Raw genomic sequence first — 19,192 nt, forward strand, 5'->3', positions numbered from 1 at the left:
CACTGTCCACAAGTGTGGAAGTATGCGAGGCAGTCTGGGGCTTCTGTGATGATGGCGGGCATATGACAGTGGTGACTGCCAGGCACACAGTAGGAAAGGACCAAGACCGGGAGAGGCAATAGAACAACGGGTCGTCTGAGCCTTTCAGATTATAGTTTTTATCTATTTGTCCTCCCCATCAGGTGCAGATCCACGGTGAATTCTATCCCGTTTTCCCAGCCCTCGGACTTAAGCCCATGTGATGATCCAGACAACAGCTCCCAGGAGCTGATGGAGGCGCTCGGCCGCTACACCTCACTTCCCTTGTAGTCAGCAGGGCCGGCAGAGAAGGACGCAGAGATGACCATAGAAATCACTGCTCGCAGGAATCTTTGACCTGCTCAGAGCTCCAATCTCATTAGGTTAGGAAAAGGATTTGCTAAGAAGGAAGAACAGCTCTCGGAATCACTGACATAGGAGGAGACAGAGCTGCAGGCGAAGGTTCCACAACCAAGTCCCTAAAACACACTTTACAGTAGGACTGCGGCTCTCACTTCTAGATGGGCCAGGAAGGAGCCAAACAAAAGCCAGAGAAACAGCCAAAGCAGGGAGTGGACAACCAAAAATAATAATAAAATAAAAATTAAAAAATCTTTTATTGATTGGTCTCTTATTATTTACTGACCTACTTTGCTTACTTGTGGGGCAGGAGCTGCCTGCCTTTGTCTCCTAAGTTATAGGATTAAAGGGGTTTATTGATTTTGAGAGAGGGTCTTGATATGGAACTCAATTCACTATGCAAACCAAGCTAGCCTGAAACTTACAGTGATCCTCCTGCCTCTGCCCCCCCCCCCCCCCGTGCTGGGATTATGGGTATGAAACACTACATCAGCTGATAACTCTGAAGAGGCTCGGAAAGCCAAGCTACACAGCAGGCCCTGTGAGCCGGGCAGGCAGTCAGGCTGGGCACAAGCTGCTGTGAGCCCAGATCTCTCCTCCAATAAGGAGACCTGAGGCAACCGTGCAGCCCCTGTGCTTGCCGAGGGTGAGATGGGACAGGGAGGGGCAGGGGCAGGCTGCTACCATTCGGAGACAGACAACAGCCAAAGGACAGTAGGACGACAAGGGAGGCTGAAGTGGGCATGGCCACCGCCCACAGGCGTCACGGTCCCCTACGGCCAGGGCAAGAGGAACAGAGCCTCAAAAACACTCTAGGTAAGGGACTCTTGGGGCTTCAGCAAGAGCCCGACTGATGGAAATAGCAGGCAGGTCTCTGCAGCTCAGGCTGCCTCTAACTCTCTCTGCTGCCTCCATTTCTTAGTGCTGGAATTACAGGCCTGTACCATGATCCCAGTTGCCCTCAAGACTCAGGAATTCGAGGTCACAAACTGCACAAATTGGGCCACAGCCTAGTCCCAAGAACCTTCCTATTTGGTTCTGGTGGAGCTAGAGTTGCCCCTTGCACATGTTAGGCAAGAACCTGAGCACTGAAGTGCATTCTCAGCCCTAGTGTCCTAAATGCTACTTTACATCAGGCCTAATTCCCACTAGAACAAGCAAATACATTTTAAAAAACTACTAACTACGTGTGCCAAGGAAGCTCATGGGGACGAGAGAAGCAGCCGCTCTTCACAAGTCCTCGGCAAGGCCGCACTGGCAGAGCTGACTGCTGGGCCGCTGCAGGCTGTGGCGCTCCTTCCTCTTGCCTTCCACTCTTGGCCTCTCTCCCTTAGACCATAAGCTCCTCTTTTCAGAGAGAGAATCCCGGAGCCTGAACGTGGCTCTTGCACATGCTAGGGAAGCAGCTTCCACTAAGCCACATCCCAGCCCTCCAGTGCACACAGTATGACCTCCCCAGCCATACTGTAGCCAGCACTGTCTCAGTGGCCATGGCAACAGGTCTCCCCTCCGCAATGTAACTGAGAACGAGCTTCCCCAAGCAGCTGCCTCCTCTTAGCACTGACATTTGATCTGTGACAAGTACCAGAGGTGATGTTGGAGGAGAGCCACAAGAAGTCACAAAGGCCTGACAGGTTTCACTAGACACCACCACTATTGACAGCTTCCTCCTGCAGGGAATGGGGACAAACGCTGTCGCGTTGCAGCACTGTAGCTGTGAGTGTTGTCTTTCAGGGTGACGAGGACACCACTCCAGGGTCTGAGATGGGGACAGCAGCACCTCAGGACAGGTCATCAGCACGTACCTCCTCACACACTTCCCGGACAGCTGCCACACTTGGCTCCTCCTCAGGCTCCATGCCTCCTCCGGGGACAATCCATCGGTCTGGATGGCGGCTACTGCTCACAAGCAGCACCTGAAGTCAGAGGTCACAGGGAGGTCACATTCAAGAAGATATTCACAAATCAGTGCAAACAGAACAAGCACCACAGTAACTAAGAACCGGCTCTTGTTTACACCTCCAAATAACTTTACAGGGTAGCGCCTGGTGCTGGAACAGCAGGCACTGGGCCCAGGACGTGCCAAGGGCATCTTCTGAGAACAACCAAGGGCTGTGGGCGTTGCACTCCCCTCCACTCGGCTGTCTGTCTGTCTGTCTCACCTCCTCTTCCATCCTCTCCCTTTTCCTAAAACGAGCCTGGAAAAGCGGCAAGGGAACCAGGAGTGAGGCCGCTGCCGGCTGTGGACACCGCCACAGGCCACACAAGTGTCCGGCCTGCAGTGCACTGACGAAACTGAGCTCCTCTGGGCGCCTGCGCAGTGGAAGTCGTCTGTTACTCAAGTGCTATGGCAGACGATGAGACAAGGTCTTACTGACTTTATGTTTGAGATGTACACCTTATGTGCACGGAGTACATCTGTGTGCCAGCTGCATGACGGCCAGAAGAGGAGCTGGGGTCCCTACAGCTCCAACTACAGATGGCTGTGATCTGCCATGAATTTGCCAATCAAACCAGAGTCTTGGGGAAGGGCAGCCAGTGCTCCTAACTGCTGAGCCATCTCTCCAGCCCTAGAGTTCTTTTTTTTTTTAAAGATTTATTTATTATTATATCTAAGTACACTGTGGTGACTACAGACATACCAGAAGAGGGTGTCAGATCTCATTACAGGTGGTTGTGAGCCACCATGGGTTGCTGGGATTTGAACTCAGGACCTTTGGAAGAGCAGTTAGTGCTCTTACCTGCTGAGCTATCTTGCCAGCCCCCTTAGAGTTCTTTTTAAATGTATAATTTTTTAAAAAAGCAGAGTCTAAGCTGGGCGTGGTGGCGCAGGCCTTTAATCCCAGCATTCAGGAAGCAGAGGCCGGTGGATTTCTGAGTTTGAGGCCAGCCTGGTCTACAAAGTGAGTTCCAGGACAGCCAGGGCTACACAGAGAAACCCTGTCTGGAAACAAAACAAAACAAAAAAAACAAAAAACAAAACAAAACAAAAACACACCAGAGTCTCCTGCTGTTGTCGATCTGAGCAGCCTGAACTTCTGAGCCTCCTGCATCTACTTCCCGTGTGCTAAGATATCATGTGTGTGAGCCATCATGCCCAGCTGGGATTTAACTCAGAATGTTGATTAAGAAATGGGAAGATGAAACCATGAATTTCAAGGCAGCCAGGGTTTGTTTATTTAGATAGATAGATAGATAGATAGATAGATAGATAGATAGATAGATAGACAGACAGACCGACCCACCAACCAACCCTGTCTCAAAATAAACAAACGGGAAAAAAATGAAATGCAAAGTCCGGGCAAGAGACGGCTCAGCAATTAAGTGGGTCTGCTGTTCTCACAGAGAACCCAAGCTTGCTCAGCAGCAGGCACTCACATCAGGTAAGTCAGCATCCTCCTCTGGGCTCAGCTGGCAACACATTCATGTGCACACACACAGGCATGTACACATAGACTGAAAAATAAAAACTTACATCTTGACAGATTATACTTTTACTACTTTGGACTTCACCAGCTTTCTGGTGATGGCAGAAGCAGAAGTGGACACGCTCTAGTTCCCCCACTCCCACCCTCTGCGCTGCTAGGGGAAGGTGCACATCCTTCCAAAGCTAAGAGTGCTGGCTGTCTCCCACAGGCCACTTTCTGGTGGTGACTGAGCCTCCTGTCCTTCGGCCCTCAGAGAAGCCATCCCATCTCCCTTCCACCCCTGGGGCTTCCTGGAAATCTCACCGTCATCCTTAAATCCCCCGTCCCTGTCATAACAGTCTCCTGCTGCTGACCCAGAAAATCTGTCCTGTCCAGACTACAAGGAGACACAAAGTCCAGAAAGTTCCACAAGTTCCTATGCAGAGCCCATACTAACCTCAGGTACTTAGGAAGTACTACCTTGGGAATGTAAATTCCACTTCGAGCAACATGGCAATGATATATCACACTGGAGCACTATAGGACCTATGCTAGTGTCAGCTGCTGTATGTGGGTGACTCGCCTGGTCACCACCGCCAAATATCCAACAAGAAGCAATGTCAGAAAAGTGGGGCTTTTGTTCTTCTTGGTTTATAGATTGAAAGGATTGTTCATCATGGCAAGGAAGCTGTGTGGTCCCACGCCCATACAAGTAAAAGGCACCACATTAATATCTCTGAGTCAGAAAACAGAGGCTCATGTCTGGAAGGTTCTCAACCCCAAAACAGTCCCCAGCAGCTGGTGCTGATGTGAACCATGCACCTGTGAGGAGCTTCTGCACTGACCCTCCCTCTATACTAAAGGGTACGGAAATGTACTGAAATCATACCCTCCCTCTATACTAAAGGGTACGGAAATGTACTGAAATCATACCCTCCCTCTATACTAAAGGGTACGGAAATGTACTGAAATCATACCCTCCCTCTATACTAAAGGATACGGAAATGTACTGAAATCATACCCTCCCTCTATACTAAAGGATACGGAAATATACTGAAATCATACCCTCCCTCTATACTAAAGGATACTGAAATGTACTGAAATCATACCCTCCCTCTATACTACAGGATACTGAAATCATACCCTCCCTCTATACTACAGGATACTGAAATATACTGAAATCATACCCTCCCTCTATACTAAAGGATACTGAAATGTACTGAAATCATACCCTCCCTCTATACTAAAGGATACGGAAATGTACTGAAATCATACCCTCCCTCTATACTAAAGGATATGGAAATGTACTGAAATCATACCCTCCCTCTATACTAAAGGATACTGAAATGTACTGAAATCATACCCTCCCTCTATACTACAGGATACTGAAATGTACTGAAATCATACCCTCCCTCTATACTACAGGATACTGAAATGTACTGAAATCATACCCTCCCTCTATACTAAAGGAAGCAGAGCAGAGTAACTAATACAGGCCTACCCAAGCCATCTCTGCTGGTGTCAGCTTCACCAAGGACTGCTTTGCTTCCTAGACTTGCCCTGATCACCACTGGTGAAGTGCTTTGCCTGCATGTATGTGTGCATCACATTGGTACCTGTGCCTGCACAGTCCAGAAAAAGGAATCATTTTGGCTGGAGAGATGGCTCAGCAATTAAGGGGCCTGCTCTTCCAGCCCACCTCCTGCAGAACCTGGGTTCAATTCCTAGCATCCACAGGGCAGCTTACAGAAGTCTGTAACTCCAGTTCCAGGAGATGCAAAACTCTATTCTAGTTTTCTGTGGGCACTGCATGCACATACAGGCAGGCAAAACATGTACTCGCATAGAATAAAAATTAGAATTTTAAAAGGGGAGGCATCAGATGCCCTGAAACGGAAATAAGAATAAGAAGCACTTAGGAGCCACCACGTAGGGGCTGGGAACTGAACCCAGGACCTCTGGAACAACAGCCAGTGCTCTTAACCGCTGACCTTCTTTCCAGCCCCTCTGAGGACTTTACTAATATGGTCATATCATAATTTACTTCACTGGCCTTCTTGTTCATTTCTTTTCTATTTGGTTTTTGGTGCTGGAGTCCAAAACCAAGCTCCTCTGTGTGCTGTGTCCTGGCTGAGCAACCTATCATTGAGTCACGGCCCCAGGCTTCTGGACAGAGACCTTGGGCACTTCCAGCTTTCCTTTTACAGAAGCCATTTCCCAGATGTGAATACAGCAGACTCCATACCCACCCAGCTAATTCTCACGGGCAATGGAGAGCTTACTGTGCAATACCATGGCTTAGTTGCTTTTCTATTGCTATAAAGACATACCATGACTAAGGTCACTTATACAAGAGAACACTCAATTTGAGGCTCACAATTCCAGAGAGAGAGACAGAGACAGACAAAACCAGAGACAGACAGACAGACAGATACACACAGAGGGGCAGACAGACAGCGAGTGCACTTATACTACCTAAGAACAGTGTGGGCTTTTTAAACTTCAAAGCTCACCCCCAGTGAGGCAACTCTTCCAACAAGGCCACACCCCCTAACTCCCAGCAAGCAACATTTGACAACACAGGCCTATGGTGGCAGCCTTGCTCGGCCACTGTATGTGGCTTGCTCTGGAATGTCCCCATGCCATGTTTGCACGGCACCTGGCCCCTGCTTGTGGTACTACCTCCACAATGGCAGAGCCTTCTGGTAAGTTCTGGCTGGCAGAATTCTTGAGGGACATGCCCATGAAGGCTCTGCCACCCCAATCTGACCTGTGTGCTCAGCTTTAATCCTGAGTACTGTGGAGAGCATCTGCCACCGTGTGCTCCAGCCATCTGTCCCTACATGGACTATTCCCACCTGTGAGGATTCCCTGTCAAGCACAGGGTCGCAGTAATATGAAGGAGACAGCTGGACGCAACCACTAAACCTGACCACACTAGTTTGTGTGAAGATGAGGAAGATGTTAGAAGTGCGGGCTGGATATCCTGGCTGCTGGCAGCCTTGCCTGCTGGTTATTCTTGAGAGGGTTAAGAAAACCAGCCTGTCAGACGGCAGGGTGGACAGTGAACACTGCCCCTCAGGCCAAGGTGTGGACTCGGCCAGGCACTCTCATGTTGCTTTGTGACAAATAATCTAAGTTTTGTTCAAAACCTTAAAATGAGGCCGAATTTTAAAAGTGATAAGGCTGCTGATACAGCTCAGTTGGCAGGGTTTGCCCACCATGTGTGCAATGCTAATCTGGTTCCCAGAGCCTCATAAAATCTGAGATAGATAAAGCAAGCAAGCTCATCCTGTCTGCACCGGGGAGGTGGGAAGGTGGGGAGGTGGAGGCTCATGGTTACCCTCTGCGACACAAGAAAGCTTCGTGAGGTCTGGCTTCAACCCCACCCTACCACAGCCAAAACAAACAAACCAACAAACCAACAAGCAAACCAAAAGACTACTGTATTTAGCAGAGGAGAGTCCAGACAAGACCCTCAGGCTATAGATCTATAACTTCGGCCATGGTTGGGGTTTATAGCCTTATAATCTGAAGGGTAACAGAGGATCAGGAAGCTGAAATAGAGTTTGGGAGCACACAGTTACAGCTCTAGATGAAGCAAGCCTCCCCACGCTTTGCCTGGGACAACAGGAAATGTTTAAAAGGTGGGACCTCCCTATGAAGGGTATTAAATACAAACCATTTTCAAAGATGGTGGAGAATGCCTGTAACTCTAGTACTCAGTAAGCTGAAGCGCGCGCGCCAATCTTAAATTTGAAAGCAACATCAACTGTAGAGCAAGTTCCAGACCAGCCTCCGGCAAGACCCTGTCTCAATCAGAAAGCCAAAGGGGCACACTGACAGAAAGGGGCTGCCTAGGAAAATGTCATTCTAGCAAAGGAGGCCCAGCGGCAACTCCAGCTGATGGGACTCAACACGGTCCACATGGTGCTGGTCCACAGGTGCACAGGACTAAAGACTGAAGGACGGGGGCTGGCAAGATGGCTCAGCGGGTAAGAGCACCAACTGCTCTTCTGAAGGTCCTGAGTTCAAATCCCAGCAACCACATGGTGGCTCACAATCACCCTCTTATGGTATCTGAAGACAGCTACAGTGTACCTACGTATAATAATAAATAAATCTTTAAAAAAAAAAAGACTGAAGGACGATAAAGGTTCAAACTATGGTCCAAAAGATAAGAGCGAGGCCAAGCAATGCACTGCGGAGTTACATCTCCTCCAGGGTCCCACGGAGGCTGAGTGAGGCTGCTGTGGATGCAATGAATGTAGGCCTTCTGCTGAGGGATGGAAGCTACAGCACCGAGGGACGTTGGTCCAGGCTATACAGGCTGCAAAGGCCAAAGCCACCACGCGCCCCCAGACACCAGACCCAGAACTAACTACAGAATTTGGATGGCTCTCCTGGGTCCAGTCTCCATGACAATCCTGCTGCTGGCTCACACTGGCAATGTGCACTGTCACCAGACACTGGAAGTCTGTAACACTCTGTTTATATCCTCGCCCCGCACTGTTTTGCTTCTTTGTTTTTGGCCCTCGGGGACCGAGCCTTCATGGGCACAGGCTCTACTACTGAGCGGCATCTTCCTCCTAAGGGTGAACTTTAGAACTGTGTTTGCAATGGTTAAGACTTGAGACTAGTCAGGAGGAACTGAATTCATTTGCATTATAAAGATGGCTATGGTGACCCTTTGGGGGACATGGGCAGAATAGTCTGAGACTACAGGCTCTTGCTTGGTCCCTGGCTTTGCATTACAGTATCAAACACTGGGAGGGCCTTGCCTTCAGCATTAACTCATAAGGACAGGCCTTTCATGCTCTAACCTGTCTGTCTCTATTTCCTGTATTCTCTGCTTCCTGGGTCATTGGTGTGTGAGGGGCAACAGTCCTCACCAGACAGCCCCTGCCCCACCTGCTGTGACAGCCCATAATCTACATCAACAAAGTCAACTTTCCCTCCCAGGATTATTTCAGTCAGGCCTGTGAACTGAAAGGCTACACTCTCCAGACTTCACTAAGGACTCCTCCAGGGCCACACCACCACTACTACAACAACAATACACACCATTAGCAGGGTGTGGTAGCGCACGCCTTTAGTCCCAGCAATGGGGAGGCAGAGACCAGGAGACCTCTGAGTTTGAAGCCAGCCATGGCTACTGTTACCTGGGTCGTTTCCCAAGTTAACCCTGCTTAGTGACTCTCATCATCTACTGGCATTTAAACACTTCCACCCAAGGATGGCAGCTGTGCAAGAGACCCCTAAAGGGAAGGAAATCAGGGCACATTTACGCATGTGCCTGCAGTACTGAGACACAACGACCCTGTGTGCCAGCTACGATGGAGAAGGAAGCAGGCTTGTCACTTAAGGGTAAGGAGCATGCTCAGCTGCTGTGGGAGATTAGGGCATCTTGGCAGTGCGACAGGGCCCCAAAATAGATGCATTCAGTACATATACAGGAGAGGTCTGAGCGGCACGTATTTTTAGTAGCGGCATGCTTACAACTTTTACACGTCCAGGTGAAAATTAACCCAGCCAACAGCCTTCAGAAGTGGCTGCTGCTCCCGCACACTCTCAGAGCCCAGGACTCTGGACATACCCTGTAACCTACTTCAACTGGACATCAAGAATTAAGGAAGAGAGGGCTGGTGTGACGGCCTAACTGGCAGAGAGAGATAGGCCAGCACTTGCTGAGCAAGCTTGCCGATCTGAGTCAGACCCTGGGGACCCACATCAACAGCAGGGCACAGCGGTGCCTATCTGTAATCCCAGCTTTCCTAGACGAACGACAGAGACAGTAAAACTGACCACAGCAGAGCTCCACTGTACAGCAGCATGAGAAAGAACGAGAAAGTGAGCACTGAGGCACACAGCACATATGGACGTGCACGTGCACAGACGACGACGACGACGACGACGATGATAGTAATGTTTCTGGAAATGTACCCCCTGCTGGCCTATAACCTGAGACACAGACAAGCTAGACCCAAACTCACAAAGCTCCACCTGACTGCCTCCCAAGCACTGGGATTTAAGATGTGCACCACCATGCCTGGTTCAATTAAAAAAAAAAAAAACTGAAGTAGGATGACAAACATATTTCAAGTTATTGTAGATGTTCATTTTGTTTTGCTTCTGTTCTTCAAGACAAGGTTGCTCTGGGTAGGCTTTGCTTTACAGATGAGGCTGAACCCGAGGCCTGCCTGCCTCCTGAGTGCTGGCATCAAAGGAGTGTGCACGCCACTACTGCCCTGCAGACAGAAGACTGTAGCTGTGACCGAAGCTGAAGGATTAAGTTCCTGCTCTCTTCTAGCAACTACACTTGCTTGGTCCTCGGCACTACACAATCTCCCGAGTCACTTCAGTATTTCCAACTCCTGGTCACCAAGTGCTCTCCCTTCTGTACATTTACATTTCTTAGGACTTTTAATTCTGCATATGCATGTGTTCTATGCAGGGGATACTTTGGTGCACATGTATCCATGGAGCAAAGAGAGGGCATCCAATTCCCTGGAGCTGAACTCACAAGTGGTGGGTAGGAAGCCTGAGCTCTCACACTGTTGACAAGTGACTTGTTTCCAGACTTTTACATTGGCAAAGATAGCAAGGTGCTTGAGTGTAAGCTTTGGATGGAATGTAAGCTTTAGAACGAAGAGACTCTAAACCCTGTGAGATAAGCCTGGAAAATAAATAAATAAATATGCAATAAGCCCTGTCCCTCTCCCTAGCTATGAGGGCTGGCTGGGAAACTAACTCTGGCTCTCTGGAAGAGCTGCGAGCCATCCTTGCTTTGTAGGTGAATGTACTGTGTCTGTATTGGAGCCTGAGGAGGAGATCAAAGGTGGGCACCAGATCCCTGGATCTGTGACTGTGAGGGAGTGCAAACCACCATGTGTGTGTGTGTGTGTGGGGGGGGGGGGGGTTGGGGGACTGGGAATCAAAACCAGGTCCTCTGCAAGAGCCACTTCTCCAGCATCTCTCCCTATAAAGTCACCAGCCTTCAGATAGTCACAGCTGAGTCTTGGTTACTCTGCATGGCCAACTGTGATCTTAAAGGTACATATGAAACACACTCACGTCCAATCAATCAGTAAAGGACTGGCAGGGCCCGATGCTGACAAGTGACTTGTTTCCAGACTTTTACATTGGCAAAGATAGCAAGGTGCTTGAGTGTAAGCTTTGGATGGAATGTAAGCTTTAGAACGAAGAGACTCTAAACCCTGTGAGATAAGCCTGGAAAATAAATAAATAAATATGCAATAAGCCCTCTGCAAAAAAAAAAGTAAAAGTTGCCTAATTGCACTTCTGAGAGGAATCTCTAGCAGTCAAATTCACAGAGAAAGGCAGCTGCCCAGGGCTCTGAAGTTAAGGACTGCCTGGGAGGGTACAAGGTTCTTGCGTGGAACATAGAAGGGGGTTGTCCTGCAGCTGGCAGTGGATACTGGCTACAGAACTGTGTGGCTGTAATGAATGCTGCAGAGCTTTTACAATAAAAATTTTATATTATGTATATCTTGCCACAATTTTAAAGCATTTAAAATAAATTAGGAAGTTTGTACTGTCATGCTTTACCAAATAAATAAAAAGATTAAATATAAGTACCACCTGGAATGACCATGTAGTTTTAAACTGCCTGGCGAGTATGATTCCAACGTGTGAGGCTGCCCTCGCCTCACTCCTGCTGGCTTGGTATACACTGTGCTCCCGGCAGCACTATTTCCCTGAATAGGGACAAGATGTTTGAGAAGGACAACGGTCCATTTATGGGATTGGGCTGCCTCAAAAGACCTCCATAGCCTGTATCGCGGCAGAGAACCTTGTAGGTCTCAGCCGTCCCCACTGCCGCTGGAGACCACATGGACGCTCATGCTCCATGCTGTGGCCAGGTGCCACAGGGAAGGTGAGGGTCCGTGCTCCCTCTGGCATAGCAGACTGTGAAGGGCAAGGAAGCCATTCCTGCAGTGCTATCGAAGACTGAACATGCAGTTGAGAAAGATGAATATAAAGGGCTTCTGGGAACAACAACCTTCACCCACTGCATTCCCCCAAAACTTGACAGCCTCTAGAGAAAGCCATCAAGGATAACTCCACCGAGGCAGCTCTGGCAGGAGCGCAGGTGTCTGTTGGGGCTCCAGGGCATGGGCAATGGAGTTTAATAAGCATGCTCCAGTCAACATATGAACAGCATCAAATGGTATTTATTTATTTATTTTGGTTTTTAGAGACAGGGTTTCTCTGTGTAGCCCTGGCTGTCCTGGAACTCACTTTGTAGACTAGGCTGGCCTCGAACTCAGAAATCCGCCTGCCTCTGCCTCCCAAGTGCTGGGATTAAAGGTGTCCGCCATCAAGCTTTTTCCCCCTTTGTTATTTTAGTGGGGAGGAGGCCATGGGAGAGGGGCGGGCGTGCGAGGACTAGGAGGCAAGTGCATAAGGGTGCATGATGTGAGGGTTCAAAGAATCAATAAAAATATTACATTAAAGGAGAGTGTAGCCCAGCGAGTCCTGTGCGTGCTTCCCCACCCGCTCTGCAGCTCACAGAGTCCCTCAGAATCCAGCTGCTGCTTTCCTGCCCAGGCCACACAGACAAGGGCAGTTCGTCTAATTACCATACCCTGCAACAGGCCTATAAGCGCATCTATTAAATACTGCTCATGTTCTGGCCTTTTTCTAAACAAAGCCACCCAGTCTGTGACAGTGTTTCTGAGCTCGGTTATCTGCAAGCAGAGGCCTTGGTTTTGTTCAAAAGGGCCCAACAAGAAGCCACTGCTTAGTGGCGCAAGCCTTTAATCCCAGCACTCAAGAGGCAGAGGCAGGCAGATTTCTGAGTTCGAGGCTGGCCTGGTCTACAGAGTGAGTTTCAGGACAGCCAGGGCTACACAGAGAAACCCTGTCTCAAAAAACCAAAAAAAAAAAAAAAAAAAAAAAAAGAAGCCAATGCTTAAAAAAATCTTACTGCCTGGTGCAGTAGGGCACGCAGGCCTTTAATCCTAGCACTCGGGAGGCAGAAGTAGCTCTGTGAGTTCTAGACCAGCATGGACTACAAAGAAGCCCAGGATAGCCAGGGCTATCTCAAAACAAAACAAAAAGTTGTTGAATAATCTATGACTGTCTAAGACTTCCAAAAGAAATCTTAATATGCTAATATATCTATATTGGGCTGGAAAATGGCTTAACTGGATGCAGACCTTGCCAAGTAAGCCTGAAGACCTGAATTTAAGCGTTCTCTCTCTCTCTCACACACACACACACACGAAAAAGAAAAACAGAAAAGGAAAAGGGGAGAAAAAGCACGGCTAGGCTGGAGAGACAGCTCAGCAGTGAAGAGCACCCACATGACAGCTGACAACTAATGTCTGTAACTCCACTTCTAGGGGATCCAACGCCGTTTTCTGGCCTTCAAAGGCACCTGGTATGCACGTGGTGCACAGATATATCTGCAGGCAAAACACTAAGTCTTAAAAAATTAAAAATTAAAACTATACAGTAGTCAGTGTTTGTAATTGCAGAACTGAGGAGATAGCTAGGGCTCCCAGACTATCCAGTCTTGTCTCATTGGAGAATTCCAGGCCAGGAGAGACCTTGTGCTGTTGTTGTTTTTTTTTCCCCCAAAAAAGTAGGCTAGAGAGATGGCTTAGTGAATAAACTATGTACCACACAATTTGGAATCCAAGAACCCACATTTAAAAAGTTACATGGGGGCTGGAGAGATGGCTCAGCGATTGGGAGCACTGACTGCTCTTCCAGAGGTCCTGAGTTCAAATCCCAGCAACCACAGGTGGCTCACAACCATCTGTAATGGGATCCGACGCCTCTACATGCAGCTAGAGCAGTCACACATAAAACCAACAAGTCTTAGTAGCGGGCATCTGTAACCCACCAGGTGTACAGTAAGATGAGGCCTAAGCAGGAGAATCCCGGAAACTGGTCGGCCAGGAAGCCTGGTGTGGGCATGCTCAGCAAGAGAGCCTGCCTGTACACAAAGTGCACGGGGAGGAAGGACACCCCGAGGATGGCCATTCGGGGAGGGAGTCACTGAGCCCTCTCGGGGAAGCTGCTGCTGTCAGCTCTACCAGAGGAGCTCCCTTCCACAGTGCAGAGATGGCTGCAGAAATCACAGATGGTCCACGGCCTGACCACACAGGGTTGTTGCTGTGGCTGCAGACACTCCCTCCAGGACTCAACACTGAGGACAGAACAGGGGAGATGTCCTGAGTCATATGACCAGTCTCAACCACAAGGAAACCTGGGAGGTTCTCTGTGAAAAAGAGCGTCAACCGGAGAGCAGTGTCTGCGATTTCAAGGACTCCAGCTCCATACTGACAGCTCATAACTCCAGGGGATCCTACACCTCTGGATGGACGCTTAAATATTAAAAAATAAGAGCCGGGCGTGGTGGTGCACACCTTTAATTCCAGCACTCCAGAGGCAGAGGCAGGCAGATTTCTGAGTTCGAGGCTAGCCTGGTCTACAAAGTGAGTTCCAGGACATCCAGGGCTACACAGAGAAACCCTGTCTCGAAAAACCAAAAAAAAAAAAAAAAGAGAACAAATTTAGTTGTAGTTGGGGCTGGCTTGCAGGTTCAGAGGTTCATGGCAGGAGCATGGCAGCACGCAGGAGACAATGTGCTGGAGGAGCTGAGAGTTCTACATCACAACCCACAGGCAGCAGGAGGAGGCTGACACACTGGGCATAGCTTGAGCATACAGGACTTGAAAGCCCGCCCACACAATAACATACTTCCTCCAACAAGGCCACACTTCCTAGTAAGTGCCAATCCCTATGGGCTAGGCATTCAAACACATGAGTCTATGGGGGGCCGTTCCTTTTCAAACCCCCATACCCATGTGGCCTTGAACTCACGACCCTGCTGCCTCAGTGTCCCAAGTATGAGGATTAGAGGTACAGACCCACCTTGTCTAAAACATGGTAAATGGAATGGTAACCTTATGGTTTTGAGACAGTGTCTCAAGTCAAGTAGCTCAAGCTAGCTTTTAAACTCACTGTTGTAGCTGAGAACCCTGGATTCTGGACCCTCCTGCTCCACGCCCCAGGTGTGAACTACGGGTGTGAACTACAGGTGTGAGTTACAGATGTGCACTAGGCCCTATGTCTTTACAAGGTGCTGAGACCCGGCCCAGGGCTCTGTGTATGAGAGGCAAGCATTTTACTGACTGAGCTCCATTTCCAGCCCAAAAGAACAGTAATTTTCAAAGATAATTTGTTAAATGTCACATAAAATTTTACAAATGCACACTTTGTGAGATGGGAAAAACAGTAATTATTGTGATTAGCAACACTACCGAATTGTGTGATGTAAAGACGTTACTGACAGCAGAGAGAAATGTTGAACTATTCGTTTAAAATTTTCACCTATTCTTTTATTAAGAGGCAGCACCTCACTCTGCAGAACAGGCTGGAGCTCACTGCGACTCAGAGCAGCTTGCAGTCACTGCGGGGCTTCTGACTCAGGCTCTTGGGCTCTGGGATTACAGAACTAAGTCAGCACAGCAAACTCCAGAGAACAGGAAAAGCAGAGAGCAAACCACAGAGAACAGGGAAATCAGATTATTTTTAACATTTTATATATAAAATCTTCCTACACATAGGTCTGTATATTACACGTGTGCCTGGCGCTCTTGGAGGCCAGAAGAGGGCATGAGTTATGGACAGCTGTGAGCCTGTAGGAGCTGGGAATTGAACCCAGATCCTCTGAAAAAGCAGCCAATTCTCTTACCTTCTGAGCCATCTCTCTAGCCCTGTAAATCATTCTCCACCTGCTTAAAGAGCACAAAGCCAATAAAAGCAGGTACAGAATTCAGACTAGAAAAGAACCATTATGATAGGTTCTGAGGCCCCATTAAAACACATATAAACCGTTCACATCGTAAAACTGCCTACCGACTGAGGAAGGGATATCTTCCTACACACTGGAGGACATTATCTAGAGACTGCCTGATGGAACAGAGCACCATGCAGTGCCACAGAAGACAAGCCACACACAGGAGACATTTCAGAGCTCAAGTAAGTCACATGTGGTGGACTCATACGAGGATATTTTCTGAGCCAGTACTTCCAATGAGGCAGGAGGATCTCTAAGTTCAAGGCCATTCTGGTGTACATAATGAGTTCTGGGCCAGTGAGAGCTGCATAGTCTTACCATGTCTCAGAAATAAAAATGGGGTCAGAGACAGCTCAGCAGTTAGAGCCCTGGCTGCTCTTGCAAAGGACCTGGGTTTGATTCCCAGTCCCTACCCTGTGGCTCACAGCTGTTTACAACTATGGTTCCAAGGGATGTGTCACCCTCTGACCTTCCAGGGCACCAGGCTCAAATAGAGGACACAGATGTAAGCAAAATAGCCATACACATAAAATAAAAATGTTAATTAAACTAACTTGCTGTTACAAACATGAAGCATGTCTATAATGGGAAAACTGAGAGTAAAGTGGGCTGCAACTCTATTTAGAGACTTGCCCAAAATAGCTGTTTCTGACAAATGCCCAACAGCTTCTGCCCACAGCATCCACACGCTGCTGCTGCTAGGATACGCCATCAGTGCAAGCTTCTGCTGCCAGAGCCCTGCACGCTGCACTTGTGTGGCTGGGGCTGCTGTCTCTCAGCCACTGCGCTGTGGTTAACACTGGCGTAGAGTCTACCTTAGAAATATATTTCTGTTCAAGCCTTTTTCATTTTACTTTTCGGCTCCTTTGCAGATTTACCCAAAGAAAATGCATATGCGCATTATCTTACCAGAAACAGCACCATAGACAGAGAGAGCCTTCTGGGTTTGTTTCCTGTCACGGAGTGGATGGGACAGGTCACAGATAACATTACCTCCAGCCTGACAGATTTAAAGATTGTCTAACCTCAGACCTCCCTCTCCAAAACAGAACTCCCTTTCAAAATAAAGGGTGCAGAACCAGTAACTCTTTCCTTTCTCTCCGTAAATCTATCTTGTGTAGTTAGGCTGAGGACCTCCCTTCAGTGGGAGAGTGGAAACTGAAGCCTTCTGGCCATGTGCCACCTCAGGATCCACAGCGCTCCTGGGAGAGCACACATCATTCACTAACTTTTCAGTAATGGCCTTCCTGCCCCCAAACCTCTCATCCAGCATTTGTCCCTAGCACTCTGGACAGTTCTGTCCCTGTACTGATCAACTGACCACAGCAACAAGGCCAGCTAACCTTTCCTGAGGCCTCGCCATGTCCCTGCAAAGCACTTACTTCTCTCTCCAGTGTCTCAGGGCCTCATAAACAGGAAGAGCTTCCAGGTGCGCTGCCTCACACCCACATCCCAGCACCAGGGAGGCAGAAGATGGTGGGTCTCCCGAGTTCAAGGACAGTCAGGACTACACAATGACATTTTGTCAAGACAAAAAGGAGGGAGGGGAGGAGGGACATTCTTAGTCAGCTTCCACCTCCTCATCTCATACCATGCTCTGATATCAGTTCCTAACCAAGAGCTATCTCCCTCTCCAGCTCCCACAAGCTGTGACTAAAGATGTGTGCCACCATGCCTGGCTTAAAACCATCATCTTGAAAGGACTCAGAATCACCTAGAAGGCACACCTCTGTGGCAGGCAGCATCCAGATGATTAGCTGAGGCTGAAAGACCTTCTAAGAACAACCCAGACAGAAAGGGATCCCAGAAGAAGCAGTAGAGAATGGCTGCCTTCCCCTGGGCAGCTTCCACGTGTGCTCAACACCAGCCACATCTGGGGAGCATCCAGGCCTCCGGCTCTAGATTGGCACTGCTGAGGTAGCTTCACAGAGTAGGCACCTACCGGTCCTCTGCTTTCCCAGGCAGCTACACCCCACTTCCCCAGAGCAGCCACTGTGACACCCCACTTCTCCAATGAGCAGACAGCCAGTGACACCCCACTTCCCCAGAGCAGACAGCCACTGTGACACCCCACTTCTTCAGTACAGGGACAACCACTATAGACTCCCCAGCCCTGTGTGAGCCAATCAAACAAGGCCCCCGGCCCGTGTCTCCCCCTCTGCCCTGTCCACTCCACCTTCCTCCTGCACATGGCTGTCTCTCCAGCTCTCCCTAAAGCCCTGAGCACAACCTAGCTTTACCCACATCAACTGTCACAACAAATATCACTATTTAATCTAGCCTGACAAAATCCCAAGTTCTACATTTCCTCCAAAACTATCGCTCTTCTGAATTTCCATTTCTCTTGTCCCTAGATTTGCACATTCCCGGTCTTTAGGCAGCTCTAAAAGGAGACAGTGAGCGCTGAGTGCGGAGGACAGGCTACGCTGGTCAGCCTCACTCTACCTGAGTGTCTGCTTAGCTTCCTCAGGATGCAGCTCCCTGCACAGAACCGTTACTGCAGCAGTGTGCAGTCAGTGGCTGAGTTTGAGGCAAAAAGTCAAAGCACAGAAAGGTGTTTTTGAGGGTTATTCTGTGGATGGTTTTAGAAGTGGCTGTGGCAAGAGGGACATTTATCATGGGTATCTCTAGCCAACCCTTTCCTCAGAGCATCTTCTCTTCTTCTTAGAGAAAGTCCATTCTGCCTTCCAGCCTAGACCTTCCTGCTTTCTCTGCTAGGCCAAGGAGGTATGCTGTTCTTTCCCATCAACACTTCGAGCCAAGCAAGCTTCCAAGAACTGGGTATCCAGACCTGTGGATCTCCATGGCCTGGCTAGCCTAAGATTTTCCGCTTAGAATATTCTTGTTTTATTATAGTTTAATTTCTTTATTACATCTTTATTTCATGAGTGCTGGCCCAAGCATGCACACAGTGGAGGGGAGAGGACAACTGTCTGAGATGGCTGTCCCAGCAGCCCAGCTCGGCTCACCAGGCTTGGCATGTGACAGTGACTTTGCCCACTGAGCCATCTCGGCAAACCAGGTATGCTGCCAACACAAGTGTCCACACTGCACCCCAGACTTAATGCCACCCTGCAGGGCAATTCATCCTCAGATTCTTCCAAATCCCCGTCAATGCCAGGCCCAGCACTTGGGAGGCAAAGGCAATCAGATCTCTGGGAGTTCCACATAGCGAGTTCCAGGACAGCCAGGGCTACAGAGAAACCCTTTCTCAAAAACAAAGCAAAACAAAAAGACTCCAGAATGTCAGCAGAAAGAGAACCCTCTGGCCTCGAGCCCTGCACCAGCAGGCTTACCGATCTAGTACAACGGCCCAGCACAAACCCTTCCCGATGGCAGAGTTTAACATCTGACAGAAATCCTGTGTCCTTTGGATTATCCAGTAAGATTCAGAGAAGCGGCTAAGCCTGGTGGCACACGTCTGTAATCTCAGCACTCAGGACACTGAAGACAGGAGAACTGACAGGACAAGGCCAGCCTGGGCTACATAAGGAGTTTGACAAAGCAGAACCATTTCAAACCTTCCCCGGCCCTGGGGCTAGAGGTGGCTCAGAACTCATGAGCACACGCT

The 19,192-nt window shown here is 49.0% G+C and overlaps 1 protein-coding gene across 2 annotated transcripts in view; it reads right to left on the reverse strand.

Moving 5' to 3' along the window:
- The window catches only part of Nudt3 (nudix (nucleotide diphosphate linked moiety X)-type motif 3), a 44,071-nt gene that overhangs the window by 15,159 nt on the left and 9,720 nt on the right, over positions 1 to 19,192 (reverse strand). For both annotated transcript variants that reach the window (NM_001291046.1, NM_019837.2), the window contains exon 2: positions 2,184 to 2,294. In NM_001291046.1, coding sequence (NP_001277975.1) covers positions 2,184 to 2,294 — 111 coding nt within the window. The remainder of the gene's footprint in view (positions 1 to 2,183; positions 2,295 to 19,192) is intronic.

This window comes from Mus musculus, chromosome 17 (assembly GCF_000001635.26).
Source record: "Mus musculus strain C57BL/6J chromosome 17, GRCm38.p6 C57BL/6J".
Taxonomy (NCBI): Eukaryota; Metazoa; Chordata; class Mammalia; order Rodentia; family Muridae; genus Mus; species Mus musculus.